The sequence below is a fragment of the Synchiropus splendidus genome, chromosome 12 (assembly GCF_027744825.2).
Source record: "Synchiropus splendidus isolate RoL2022-P1 chromosome 12, RoL_Sspl_1.0, whole genome shotgun sequence".
Classification (NCBI taxonomy): domain Eukaryota; kingdom Metazoa; phylum Chordata; class Actinopteri; order Syngnathiformes; family Callionymidae; genus Synchiropus; species Synchiropus splendidus.
This window is the reverse complement of record NC_071345.1, coordinates 13,867,008-13,879,782: the sequence shown is the minus strand read 5'-3', so window position 1 is coordinate 13,879,782 and position 12,775 is coordinate 13,867,008. Positions and strand designations below refer to the sequence as shown.

Here is a 12,775-nt window from a genome sequence, read left to right as displayed (position 1 = left end):
CAGAGTGCAGTGTCAATGATCGATGTTTGACACCACTGATGTTGCCCAGCCTGTTCTTACACGCGTTTGGTGGTGTTGTACTTTGGGTTGTACCAACGGCCATGGCTTTCAAATAGCTTCTCAAGGATCATTGGCATTGGCTCATTCGAAAGAAATGCCTTCAGTAGGTGTTTCACATGGGACATGTGAAATTAAGTGGTCACAAAAAGTATTTTAGAGCTTGCGATTAGTGAGGAAGATGCAAAGAAGTTGAGCTCCACAAGTATGATGGTTGAGACCACTTCACTTGTTTGACTTCCTGGAGTCATGGCCTCATGGGAACTTGAGCATATACACTGGTTACCCCAACAACTTCACATCTCTGGCCACTTATCCGGAACATTTATCGGTCAACGTCCTCAGTGGTTGTTCGGTGCATTATTAATTATTTGTGGGGACCTAATTCTTTACTGGCTGTTCGAACAATGTGTGGGAGTAACAGCAGCCTATAAAACTGCATGGGCCGTAATGACGCTGACCAGCACCAGCGCCTCCATCACACCCTTATTTACATCTACTGGTCTTTTCACGCGTTCCTGCTTTATATTCAGAGCAATAGATTGATGAATGCAAGCCATATTGATGGGTCACTTTTCATTTCCTAATGGAAAGTTGGCAGTGGGAGCGTGTTGTGTTTGTGAGTGAGTGACAGGACATTCATCAAGTCAGTGAGTTGCGGAGGAAAGTGATGAGGGCACAAGGTTAAAACACATCGTTGCATAAGTAGATAAGGATTATGAAATCGAAGACGTTAAATCTCATGTTGCTGACTTTGTTATCTAATTGAAATGAGGATTATATTCATCCTTCAGCTGTTCCTCATTGCAGTGAAAAGCAAACAAAGACCATATCACCGTCCCACATCTATTTATATATTACACAACTTTTATTGTGCCGCACCACGATGGCTCTATAGGCGAAGCAGTCGCCATCGATGCCGTTTAATTTTCCGTCACAACACACCGTGAGATCAATCGGCGCTGGAGGGAAATTGCATATCAAAGAGATTAGACGGGGAATTAATTAAGATTCAATCTGACGTGGAGTTGTAGATAGAACAGACACAGATCACGACTTCAAAGGCAGTATGTTCTGAAATTAAAAGATTGGGACTGAGGATTTGAGCTCACTTATCATGTGACACACACACGCACACTTCACCGCCTCTAACCTTCACTGACATGCTGATGATTTAAATACCAAACACAGTTTACTTCCGTGGAGAGTACACCGATGAGCTGCCTTCCAAAAATGCAGATGAAAGTTCATATTCGCTTCAAATGAGGTCAGTCCTCAAACGCCAAATTCCAGGGAGCCGCAAGATATGGATCAAAACATGTAAAAGGATGAGCGCTGAGAAGCACAGGGGCACTTCCCCGTGACAGGAAGTCATGGCATACATATGACTTATGTACTTTCTAACCTGGGAAACTGAAATGTAATTGTTGGGAGACGTGCGGGTTTTGTGGACCCTACTGCACGTGTGTAACAGCCATCAATGCTCAAAGCTACTTATGAATCCTGATACGGACGGAGCCTTCTTTCGTCTTTTCGTCCGTATTTCTGCATGTTTCCAGATAGCTTACGGATGAGGACCAAACTGAGTAGTACAACCGGAAACCGTGGGGAGACAGTGTTGCTGTTACTACCTGATACAAAGCTCTAATGAGACTCAAAGAAGACATAACAATGGCGGAAATTCTCCGACCTTCAGTTGCGATATATTTAACGGCCTCACCGACCACTGCCTCAATACTTCTTCCACGGTCGCCATGCTTGTTTTGGAGTTGGAGACTTTTGACTCTGGGCTGCTCCCCCTGGTGGATATATTGGTGAACAGTAATACCAACACAAAGACGCATGGAAGCAAGTGATCGGTGACAGTAGCATCGTTTGAAACGGACAAGTACAATTCCGTACGTAAAGAGAGCCTTTAACACGGTGTGCTGTGAGGATAAGCAAGCACACGCGCTTCAATTGAAAACCGAGTGAGTCAACATGCAACCTCACTTTGGCGTCACACTGGGATGCAAACATCCTTGAAAACAGTCGCAGACTGATGCTCTGGACCCTGTGGCCACGGCTGGAGATGGATATTTGGAAGTGCGAGGCTCTTGTCGGCACCATTGAACAGATATGCAGCCAAGCAGGGTGACTTATCTAGACTGCAGCTCTTCCTAGGGAGCCCAAATGAAACACATCATCTGATCTTGTGAGTCTGCTGTGTGATGGAGGTGTAATGGTCATTTGCATGAGTGGTGCCCCAATGTGAGGCCCAGCATGGAAGAACACAAACACACACGCAGAGCAGCAACTGCAACTTCCGTTCCGACACACAGATTCTCTGCCCATCAGTTTGAAAACAAAAATACAGAGAATAAACAAGGCAATCCGTTTTCTTGTTTTTTTTTATCATCATAAATTCTACACAGCTGAAACAAAATAAAAAGATACAGTTACACACCACGGGGGGTCACAACAGCGTACCACAAAATATACAGTATACAGTACCGAGAGAGCGGAAGAGAGAGGTAAAGCACTGAGAAATTCTTCTGAAACCAAACCTCCTAATGAAAACTCTAGTGGAAGAAAATGTGGCAAATGAAAACTCAGTAGTTCCAAACATGAAAACCCCATTAAGTAAAAAAAAAAAAAAAAACAAGAGAAAACCAACTATAATAGTACATTTCTTTAAGATATAAAACATAAAAAAGTCTTCACCTGCGACCACACATTTGCTTGTTGCCAAAGTGGAAAGGTCAGTATACAAACAATAAATCCGCCTCAGACAGTGGTTGGACTGAAAATATTCCCAAAAGAAGCCAAGGTCCAGTCAGTTCCAGTGTACAACTACAACCGTCATACCTCTCTTGACAGGGTTGCGGCCAAACTGCTACCTTTCCACTTGAATTATTCAACGGGAGAGAAATAGCTATGTGTTAATAAAAAACTTTTTACACACTGAACATCTTTTGGTTTATAGTAATGTTCATAAAATTGATCAAAACTTACAAAATAACTTGCTCAACAGGGGTCCTGCATTCCAATGACCGAGTTGTTGAAAATTGTTACCGTATCTTTTAAAGAGGACATTAAAGGAAAAGCAAGTTCTTTTCTCCATTGAAAGCCATATGAATTTGCAGAAAGATACATATATTAACTCATCAAAATAAGAGCCAAAAAATAAATTATAAAGTTATTTTCATGCAAATGAAAAGGTGGTAGTGTGGACGAACCCAAAACAGACAGTGTGAGGAGGAATCCAAGCTTCTTCTCAGTGTGAAAGTCAAATGATATTTGGTAGAAAAAAAAACATGAAAGCCTCGCTATACACTCCAGTGTGGGGCCAAACACAGCCCTCAATCTCTTTGAATCGACAAAACTCTTTTTTGACAGTTTGGAGATTGGGAAGTGGTTTAAAAAAAGCACTTTAAGGCGTCAAAATGTTATTTAATGGTGATAATTTCAGGGCAGCAGCTTTTTCAACCCCTAAAATATATTCACTCCTGTGTCGTTGACGGTTCAGTGGTGGACTGACATCAAAGGGAAAACACCCGACATAATATACACACAGGAAAATATAAAAAAAAAAACCATGTACAACTGAAGAGCTTGCTTTTTTGGTGAAGGATGAATTGACACAAAATGAAAGCAATTTAAAATCTAGGTGCCTCAAAAGTCTGGACTGTTTCACTGCAAAGCTACTTGTTTGAAAATATAAACATTCTCAAGTGGCAAAAAAAAGGCAATTAAACAGCAAATTCCTCTTTTTTTAAAGCAGTTATGTCAAACAGTGCACAGCAGGATTGAACGTCGTGAGTTAATGATCACTTGCTATTGTACTTATTTTCCCAATATACTCGGAGGAGGAAATGAAGAAGAGCAGCAGCAACAGTGACACATTATTTGGTTTAATTTAATGCCGATTTGAATGTTTTGGGATTGTCACTGCAGCCATCTACTCTGCAGAGGGGAAGAATAATGGGTTACAAATCAAGTGAGGAAGAATAATCCAGTGATATTAGATTGTAATTTTGCATGTTTTAACCTTCAGCAGAACAAATAAGAGGAGATTCACCATGGAATTTCGGATGTGAAGAAGAAACTTCCATGAAATATTCTGCTGTAAGTTAAAAAAAGCAAGCGATGCCAAGCCTCTCGTGCTTCCCAGAGTCAGCCCCTCAGTTTGAGCCCCTCCGTCCACCTCTTGTTCAGCAAGTAAAAAAAAAAGTCCTGTTTATTCACGACTGACGGCCGTCTTCCCTTCATCCCTCCATCGCTGACGTCTTTCTTCCATCACTGTTGGGGAGAGGAAATAATATCACAGATGTAACCACATGAAATCCACGTTTATAATGGCTCTTGAATTCTATGATTAAAATAAAAGAAAAGAAAGTTAGCAAAGTTATAACACATTTAATAAAATAAACAAATTAACAAAAAATACATTAAAATTAAAAAATAAAAAGAGTTAAAAATAATTAAAAAAATATAAAGTATTTCAGATTTACAATTTTAATTTAAAAATGACTGCAAGAAAGAAATGAATAAAAATGTTTAAGTCACTCACATATATATATTATGTAGCATTTTTTCTCCAAGAGAACGAAAATATTGACTAAAGCTAAGAGTATAAAAACAAGCTTAAAATTAAATAATCATATTCAAATAAAAATAAAGGTATTTATGCTTGAATTTCACTTATTACCCTCAAAGGTGGACACATATATATATATTTCAAACACAAAGAGAGGATTGTCACAAGGTCGACACCTTAGAAATTCCTCTGTTTCTGAAATCTCCAGATATAGATTTGATTTATGGAAAACATCCAGCTGCATCCAAATATCAAAACTTCCTTGATTTCAAAGACAGCGAAAAAAGCAGCATCTTTTTTGCCATCAAAATGTCAGTGCGGTGATAAATTTCAGGAGAAAATGCTGCTTATTTCGGGTGACTCTGTGCAGCTGTCACGCTTCATCACTGGAACTGCAGCTTTTACCGTCTTTGAACTCGACTGACTTAACATTTCATCAGAGACGAAGGCGTCTGTGCGGATTCTGCTGCTGTCTGTTCCATGGATATTGTCATAGTTTTACACAGCTTTTTGGGTGAGGAAGAGTGGAGGCAGATGAGGCATGTGCTGCTGACCTGCTCAGTCGGTGGTCTTTTGTTGAGGAGTCCGGCTTCTTCGTTGGCCTTGTCTGTTTTCATCTCCACAACGATGTCATTGTTGACCTCGCCAGTGTTCCTGCAGTGACGGACGAGACAACAGAGCGATGGGTCATGATATAGCATTTTGTTTTGGTTTGTTTTTATGAACATTTTATGAATCAAAAGACTAATTTTAATGTCTCGAGCTTCGAGAGACTCCTGGTACTAACTGGCTATATATATATATATATATATATATATATATTCGGTTTTAGACTGAAGGAGGAAACCGTTATTGAATCCGTGGAAAGGGTGCAGGTTCACACCAAACCCAGAGTTTCCTCAAGCTGGATTCTCTCCAAACTGTCTTTGAGAAAAAATTGCGGCCAGGAAATAGGTAAGACTTCCTTTTTTCCTGAAATGTGCTCTGGCATTTCCGCTGGGTGGTCTCCTAGGTCGACCATAAGCTCCCATCTCACCAGTGGTAAAACTGCCACCGACAAGAGCCAAACTATCCTACTATCAGCGTTTAAAGCAGCAACTCACTCAGAACCGCAAACTTGAAGCTCAAAATGAAAATTCAAATCGGAGAAAAGTACATAATAATGAAAGCTCAGTAACTAGAAACAGTACGTTAATATAAAACAATAAAATATTTACAATAATAAGATGAAATACTCAACTAAAAAAAGGGGGCTATCTAGTTAAAGACGAGATAGTAAATTCAATGTAATCTGTATATTTTGTTACTTATAAATTCAGGAGATCTAAATTTAAATTGTTCACTTTTTTAAAATAATAGTTTTCTGACATAATGCTCAGCAGCCTGTTTAAGGGCCACATGTGGATGACTTACACTTCCTTCTTGTCCTTCTTGCCGCACGGCAGTTTGCTCTTCTTATTCAGGAAGTAGATGAGGCCAACCAGCAGCAGCAGAAGAAGAACACACACCACCACAGCGATGACCACCCCACTGGAGCCTCCCTGTTGACTGTCAGCTATAGCGCCGCCATGGAGGGAGGGGGAGAGATGGAGGAGGGGAGGGGGTGTAGGATTTATGACGGAAGGACGATGGAGGGTGGATTTGGAGGGAAGGGCAGAGGTAGTAGTGGGAGGATGATTGGATTTTGGGAAGATTTTGTTGAAAGGGCAGAAGGAATTACGTGGGGAGTTTCGATTGGTGGGGAAGAGGAGATTTGATTTCGATTGGGAGACAGAGATGGATGGGTGAGGAGGCGGGCAGGTGGGAGAGGGGAGGGAGTCGGAATGGGGAAGTTAGTCTAAACTTCAGAATGTAATGACTGATATGTGATGGGACCCAGAATTGGGGACCAGAATATGCAAGCACGACGCTGCTGACTCAAACAGCCAGAAGACAACACCAGCAAACCCGCCCAACAAAACTAGTATCATTGTACTTATGAGGACGCAAGCTACTCTCTGTCTCCGCTGATGTCTTCATGCTCGAATGAAATACAGTCTAGATTCATTACCTGTCCAGAGTGAACTCAAACTAGCACCCACACTTGGTTAAAATAACTCCATTTTGAATCAAATGATGTTAAAAAATGTATTAAAAAAAATGCACAGCTCACACAGAGGCTTTCAAATTGAAATGGGCCAATATCGGACTGATCTGGTTCAAAAGTAGCCAAAAATACTTCACAAAACCTCTGTTTATAACACTGTAATATCAGAGACAGTGGTTTTGGGACTGTTACGTTTTTCTACTTTCAGAGCCCCAAGTATGCATGTTACGACCATCTGCCTTGTATCCCAAAATCTCTTAACTATAAAATAACTATAAAAAATCGAACTTATGGCCCAAACGATACATTTTGTTTAAATGTTCTTTTTTGAAGGGCCATTTTTTATTAAGGGATTAGACTGAACTCCATGTTTGAGACAGGTGTGGTGTCAAGATAAGGTAAAAACATGGCTCACAAGCGAATGTCAAAAAAACAAGCTTATCTATTAGAACAGGGTAATACTGTTTAATCTCCCTGGCCGGTACTGTTTGGCCTCGAAAAGTGTCACGAGAGGAAAAACCCAAGTTCTGGTTCACTCTGGACCCTTTGACATTTTTCTTTTTTTTTCTTACAGTCACATGTTGTTTTCATCACGTACTGTAGAATTCAACCGAGTCGTGACGTGTCCCCACAACTACAGTAATACTAGCATGCATGTACAACAAAAAAACACATTGGCTCTTGAAAACACAAAAACATGTGTGTGTGTGTGTGTGCGGGTGTGTGTGTATGTGTGTGTGTGCACAGACATAAAGACACAGACGGAGACCCACAGATCTAGACGGACGAGGAACATGTTAGCGATACAGACCTGACTTAAGCACAGGGTTTCCAGAGAGCAGCACTTTGAGAGAAAGAAAGTTTCTCAGTGGCAGGGCAAAGCAAACGCACACATCCAAGCAGAGCTACTACCACAGTCACACACGGCAATCCCGGCGGGTAAAAGTGTGGAAGAACAAGGAATGAAAATCAGGAAGGAGACACTGAGTGAGGAGACACAGAGAGGAAAAAGGAAGGAATAGAATAGAATAGAATCCTTTATTGTCCCCTAGGGGCCACAAAACTTGTAGGAGCATCCACAAAATATAGGACAGACATTATACAAAGGTGACAAGAGAAGAAGAACAATTTACAATATCCACAGTGTCTGGTAGCAAGAGGACAAATGTACAAGAGTAGAGCAGAAGGGTGTGTGAATGTGTGTGTGTGTGTGTGTGTGTGTGTGTGTGTGTGTGTGTGTGCGGGATGTGACGGGCAGGACATGTGTGAGTGGGCGGGGTCTAAATTACAGGGACTGTACAATAAAGAGTCCTGAAAGTATGAGGGAGGGGAGGAGAAGGAGGGAGAAGGCTCTACCTCTGTTGGCCGAGTTGCCAATATCTGAAGAAGAGATGCAAATAGAGAGATATTACTGTTGATACAAATCATAATAAAACCTCAAAATTCCACGACGCTCTCCTCACACTCACCTTTGAGAGATACCATGAGTTTCTGGCTATCAGTTCCATGCTCGTTGGACACCTGACAGGTGACTCCGTCCTTCATGATCTCGGCTGTGGCCTTCAGGTGCACTGTGCTCACCACCTTGGTGCCTTCCACTGACACTGACTGTGGAGGGGAGGAGGGTGAGGGAATTAAAGACATCACAGCATCACGCTAGACCAGAGCTTTTTTTTCCCTGTCTGTTGGATAAAACCTCTTTCAAAACAACACATCATCTTGTATGGAAACAAATATCAATTGGTTTTCTTCACGGTACTTGGGCAAGTTGCAGACAGGGAGCCACATGCTCCACTGCTGACTGTATCTATGGGGCCATGATGAAGTCAGACTGAGGGAGCTTGTGTATGAAAACAATTTAACGACCAGAAAACAAATAATAATAATAAAAAAATAAAGAAAATGTTAAAGTAGAACTGCTTAATAAAATAATCTACATCTATCATTTTTTTCTGTTAAGTTTTGCCAATTTTAAAATGAATACATGAATGAATAAAAGTACCCCTGCACTGTGCCTGTATTTACGTGGCCCTCATGAGGTCAGAATGAAACCATAATCTACCATGTACATCACTATACACAAAGTATTTACATTGATATCAAAATGAAGCTTGACTGCTACAGTAGTAGTCTAGTTTGACCCTCTAGAAAATAGAATTGCCCAAAATTTTACATTTTAAAAATGGAATTGTACGGACTCAAAAAGCTGTTTTTAGCATATTCCCAATTAAAAAGCAGATTAAAAAAAAACTTATCTTCCCCATTTTTTGTCAATTCAACTAAGAAAGTAGACAAGATTTTTTTAAGGGAAGCAGCACAGGGTGAGATAAGACAATGGCCAACAACTTTCTTTGTTCTTTGGAGTCTCCAGGCTTGTACCTCTTTTCCTGAGGGCGTCCAAGTGAACTGAGGGGCCGGGAAGCCGTAGGACGAACACTTGAGTGTCACCATGTCTCCTTCCTTCCCCACCTCTCCTTTAGCTGGAGTCTCAATCATCGGCTTTCCTGCAGGAAGCGGAGACGAGCATCCGACATGAAGACGGGCTAATCTGGTTGCATCTTGGGTTTACAGTAAACATCAGGGTGAGACGTGCGCCAGCACCCGCCAGACGCTTGTTTGTTTTCAAGCTTTGGTTTGAAATCTACTACCAGTCACAGCTCAGATTAACTTTTTGCCGCCTCGGGCTATAGGAGCAGCAGGTGCAAATAGGGTTTTAAAACTAACATTTGATCACAGTAGGGCACTATAGGAAGTCTCCTTAAATATTCTGCACGGGCGAGAGTCGGTTACCTTTAACAGTGAGGTTGACACTGGCTTCAGCAACAAGACCCGGCACAGAAGGGACCGCTCCGACACACATGTACTCTCCGGCTTTATCGTAGGTAACTTCTTGTATTGACAGAGTGCCGTCCTGAGAGAGAACAGTGGAGCCCTGGAGGAACACAAAGCATCAGCACAAGCCTGCGATGGGAACCAGCAACCTTCACACGCGCAAACACATCAAAACTGACGCATCTCGTCCGTTTAATTCAAAATGTTTTCTCAAGGCATTCCTTCTGTGGGTGAAATAAAAACACGCTGGAAGTCGGAGAGCACAAGCTATCGAGTTTCTCTCACACCCAGGAGACACAACAACAGATCGACAACAAGTCTGAAACATCACAACTCGGCACGCAACAAGACGGGAAAATAAAAACAGCGACAACAGATTCAACGTCCCGCTGCTTTTTGAACTCTCCAACAGAGCATCAGAGTAAACAATTCAGTTTGAATGTAGCGGTAGACGCACGTTGCCATCACAGACATTCCGCCGCTAGCATCTCCATTTCAGACAGCGTTTAACGCTTTATCATCCGCCTGGTGTAAACACTTCCATACACAAGTATTCATTCAGTCAGTTTGTGACAGAAGTTCACGTCTTCTGTTTACTTCTTTTAGGAGTGTTTTCTTAACAAAATAAATATAATTCTTGCATTAAAAATGTGTTGATTCATCCATCACACTTTGAAATGGTTCCTGGATTACGATCCAAAGACCCTGCTCTGGAGTAGGAGTAAACATATTGTAGGAACTACATGAATCAGTGCAGGTCAAACTGATGCCCCAGAAAAGGTCCCTGGAACAAAAATAGTTCGTAGGTGTGAAAGACATGACAGTCAACCACTCTCACATGCTGACTTTTATGGGGTCATCATTTAACCTGAGTAAGATTTCAAGTGAACTGGAGCAGGAGTTATTATATTTGGGTTCAAAGGGAGGACAGATGTCTGAGAAATATTCCACTAATGGAAGAAACAAACCTTCTTCCACTGGACTGTGTGTGAAGCTGAAGCTTTGGTCTTGCACTGCCACTCCACTTTGTCTCCCAACATGACGACCTGAGGTTCAGCCGGGGTCACGCTCACTGGGTCAATGTCTGATGGAAAAACAAAAGTACGGAGCAAATAAGAGGAAGACTAAAGCTGAGCAAACAACACTCCATCCCTCAAGAGAACCTCATTTCTGCTGGTGAGTGGAACAGTTTTCCATGCCATACAAGGCTATTTTTCTATTTCTGCACAGCAAGAAGACGCTCAAAAAAAGAATGTGAAACTCACAGTTGACACTGAGTTGGACCTTTCCGCCCAAATCCGCATCCAAGTTATCAAAGTCAGTGGCCGTGCAAACGTAGACGCCAGCGTCAGACCGCTTGACAGATTTAAGGGTGAGGAGACCCCCCTCGCCTCTAACTGGGTTCCCCTGCAAGTGGAAGGACGGAGACCTTCAGCACAAGAAACATGCCACCAAGACTTCATTTCTAAAGGCAATTACGTCTTTTGAGAAGTCGAACTCCGGCTGAGGGTTTCCGTCTGTCTCGCACTTCATGGTGACCTTGTCGCCTTCCTTGACTGGCTCGGCGTTCAGGAGTTTAAAGGTTGCCGTCTCAGAGGGATCTGGATTCATAGGAACAAATGAAGCGCAGGTAAGTCTCCGTTATTATCATGAATGGAGGGGAAGTGGCGACTGCTTCCACTCACAGTGCAGGTTGATGGTGATGGTGTTGGACTTCTTCTGCAGGATCTGGTTGTCTGGCATGCTGTACTCCACAACACACTGGAACACAGAGTCCTTGTCTGCTTTCGTGGGCTGCATGTTCAACGCACTCCTGCCGGTGAAGAGCCCTGACGCCTCCTTCACCACCGAGGGAATCATGTAGGTCTCTGACAGAGAAGATAAGAAGCGATGACAATCTCCACTCTGCCATCTACCTTTGTTTCACTTCCATCGGCAGCCGCGTACTCTCATTCTTGTCCTTGACCTCTGGGAGGGGCTGGCCGTCTTTGAACCAGATGATCCTCGGCTGGGGATGTCCGTTCTTAGTTTCGCAGATACCGATCTGGTACAAGAGGAAAGTGGATTAAGAAAATAGTGGGAAACGGCTTTCACACGAAGAGAAAGGATGACACTGCACACCTCAGAGCTGGTGGTCTGGCCCACAGAAATGGCCTGAGAGGATGGTCGGGTCAGTTCTGGCTTCTCTGGAGGATCTGACACACAAAAGAGAAATGCATCTAAGTTCTTTTGGACATTTTCTTCAAAGGACCCTGCAAATCCTTATGTTCCTTATATTTTTGACTGGACAACTGCATTTTGTGTTTTATAGTATCAGTTTTTTTTTTACTAAAGGCTGGGTAATAACCACAGACTAAACTTCAGCTGTCTTTGGCGTCTCTAAATGACGTTTTACTTTTCACATAGCTGGAAAACAAAGCCTCAAGTTCTCTCGTTTATTTGGCACAATAATATAACTCCAAAAAAAGACAGTGAGGGAATGATCTGGCTCACAGGGAAGCCAATTGTGGAGTTGGACAGGGGTGTCCAAGTCATTCACGCAGGGGGCCACAAAGTTAAACAAAGTTATACACTGAGCAGTCTTTCACTGGCTCTTAGGAAAAAAGGGGAAGCCAAATGCATCTACAGCCAAGAGAAAAGCAGCATGGATTAGTTAGTTAGTTGCATCTTAAAATAATTTTCAAATCTTATTTTGTTATTTATAATAATCCGTAGTGAGTAAAAGGACTTTGTGGGGCTGGATTTGGCCCCTGGCCTTCAGTTGGACATCCTAGGAGGGTCGATACCTTCTGAGGTCACCAATGGTCATCAATACAATAAGATGCTGATCCCACAACTTCTGAACCAGAGATAAAGGGGCAACATCATTTAGCCATGGCAAACAAAAGACATACCATTTTTTCCAACTTTAAACACAATTTCAAACGGTGCTTTCTTGCTTTTGAGGTAGGAATGAAGCGGACTGAGAGTAGCTCAGCTCTTTTTAAGATCAATGCTAACTTCAAAGACTCACAAGCGCAAACATGAGCCAAAGAACTGCAGCTTTGTTCCGGCGCTTGTTTTCCACAGCTGAGAGAACAGTTACAAATGGAAGAATCACAAATAAAAGCTTTTCACAAGCTTGATTCCTGCTTTGGTTAATTTATTAAGGTCAATATAATCTCACAGTATAACTACAATTTCTTTAAGACACATTACATTTTCAACATTCACCATTTTTT

At 42.1% G+C, this 12,775-nt stretch overlaps 1 protein-coding gene across 2 annotated transcripts in view; it reads right to left on the bottom strand.

The window, feature by feature from the left end:
* Positions 1-2,433: 2,433 nt before the first annotated feature.
* Positions 2,434-12,775, bottom strand: part of bcam (basal cell adhesion molecule (Lutheran blood group)) — a 47,208-nt gene continuing 36,866 nt past the window's right edge. The window contains exons 4-17 of one of the 2 annotated variants that reach the window (XM_053880419.1): positions 11,676-11,749; positions 11,502-11,598; positions 11,240-11,422; positions 11,034-11,155; positions 10,820-10,961; positions 10,523-10,638; positions 9,513-9,654; positions 9,102-9,226; positions 8,192-8,330; positions 8,079-8,102; positions 7,534-7,566; positions 6,050-6,191; positions 5,191-5,290; positions 2,434-4,338 (exon numbers count right to left, since the gene is read on the bottom strand). In XM_053880419.1, coding sequence (XP_053736394.1) covers positions 4,336-4,338; positions 5,191-5,290; positions 6,050-6,191; positions 7,534-7,566; positions 8,079-8,102; positions 8,192-8,330; positions 9,102-9,226; positions 9,513-9,654; positions 10,523-10,638; positions 10,820-10,961; positions 11,034-11,155; positions 11,240-11,422; positions 11,502-11,598; positions 11,676-11,749 — 1,442 coding nt within the window. In that variant the 3' untranslated portion in view covers positions 2,434-4,335. The remainder of the gene's footprint in view (positions 4,339-5,190; positions 5,291-6,049; positions 6,192-7,533; positions 7,567-8,078; positions 8,103-8,191; positions 8,331-9,101; positions 9,227-9,512; positions 9,655-10,522; positions 10,639-10,819; positions 10,962-11,033; positions 11,156-11,239; positions 11,423-11,501; positions 11,599-11,675; positions 11,750-12,775) is intronic. The other variant, XM_053880421.1, reaches the window with a different exon arrangement.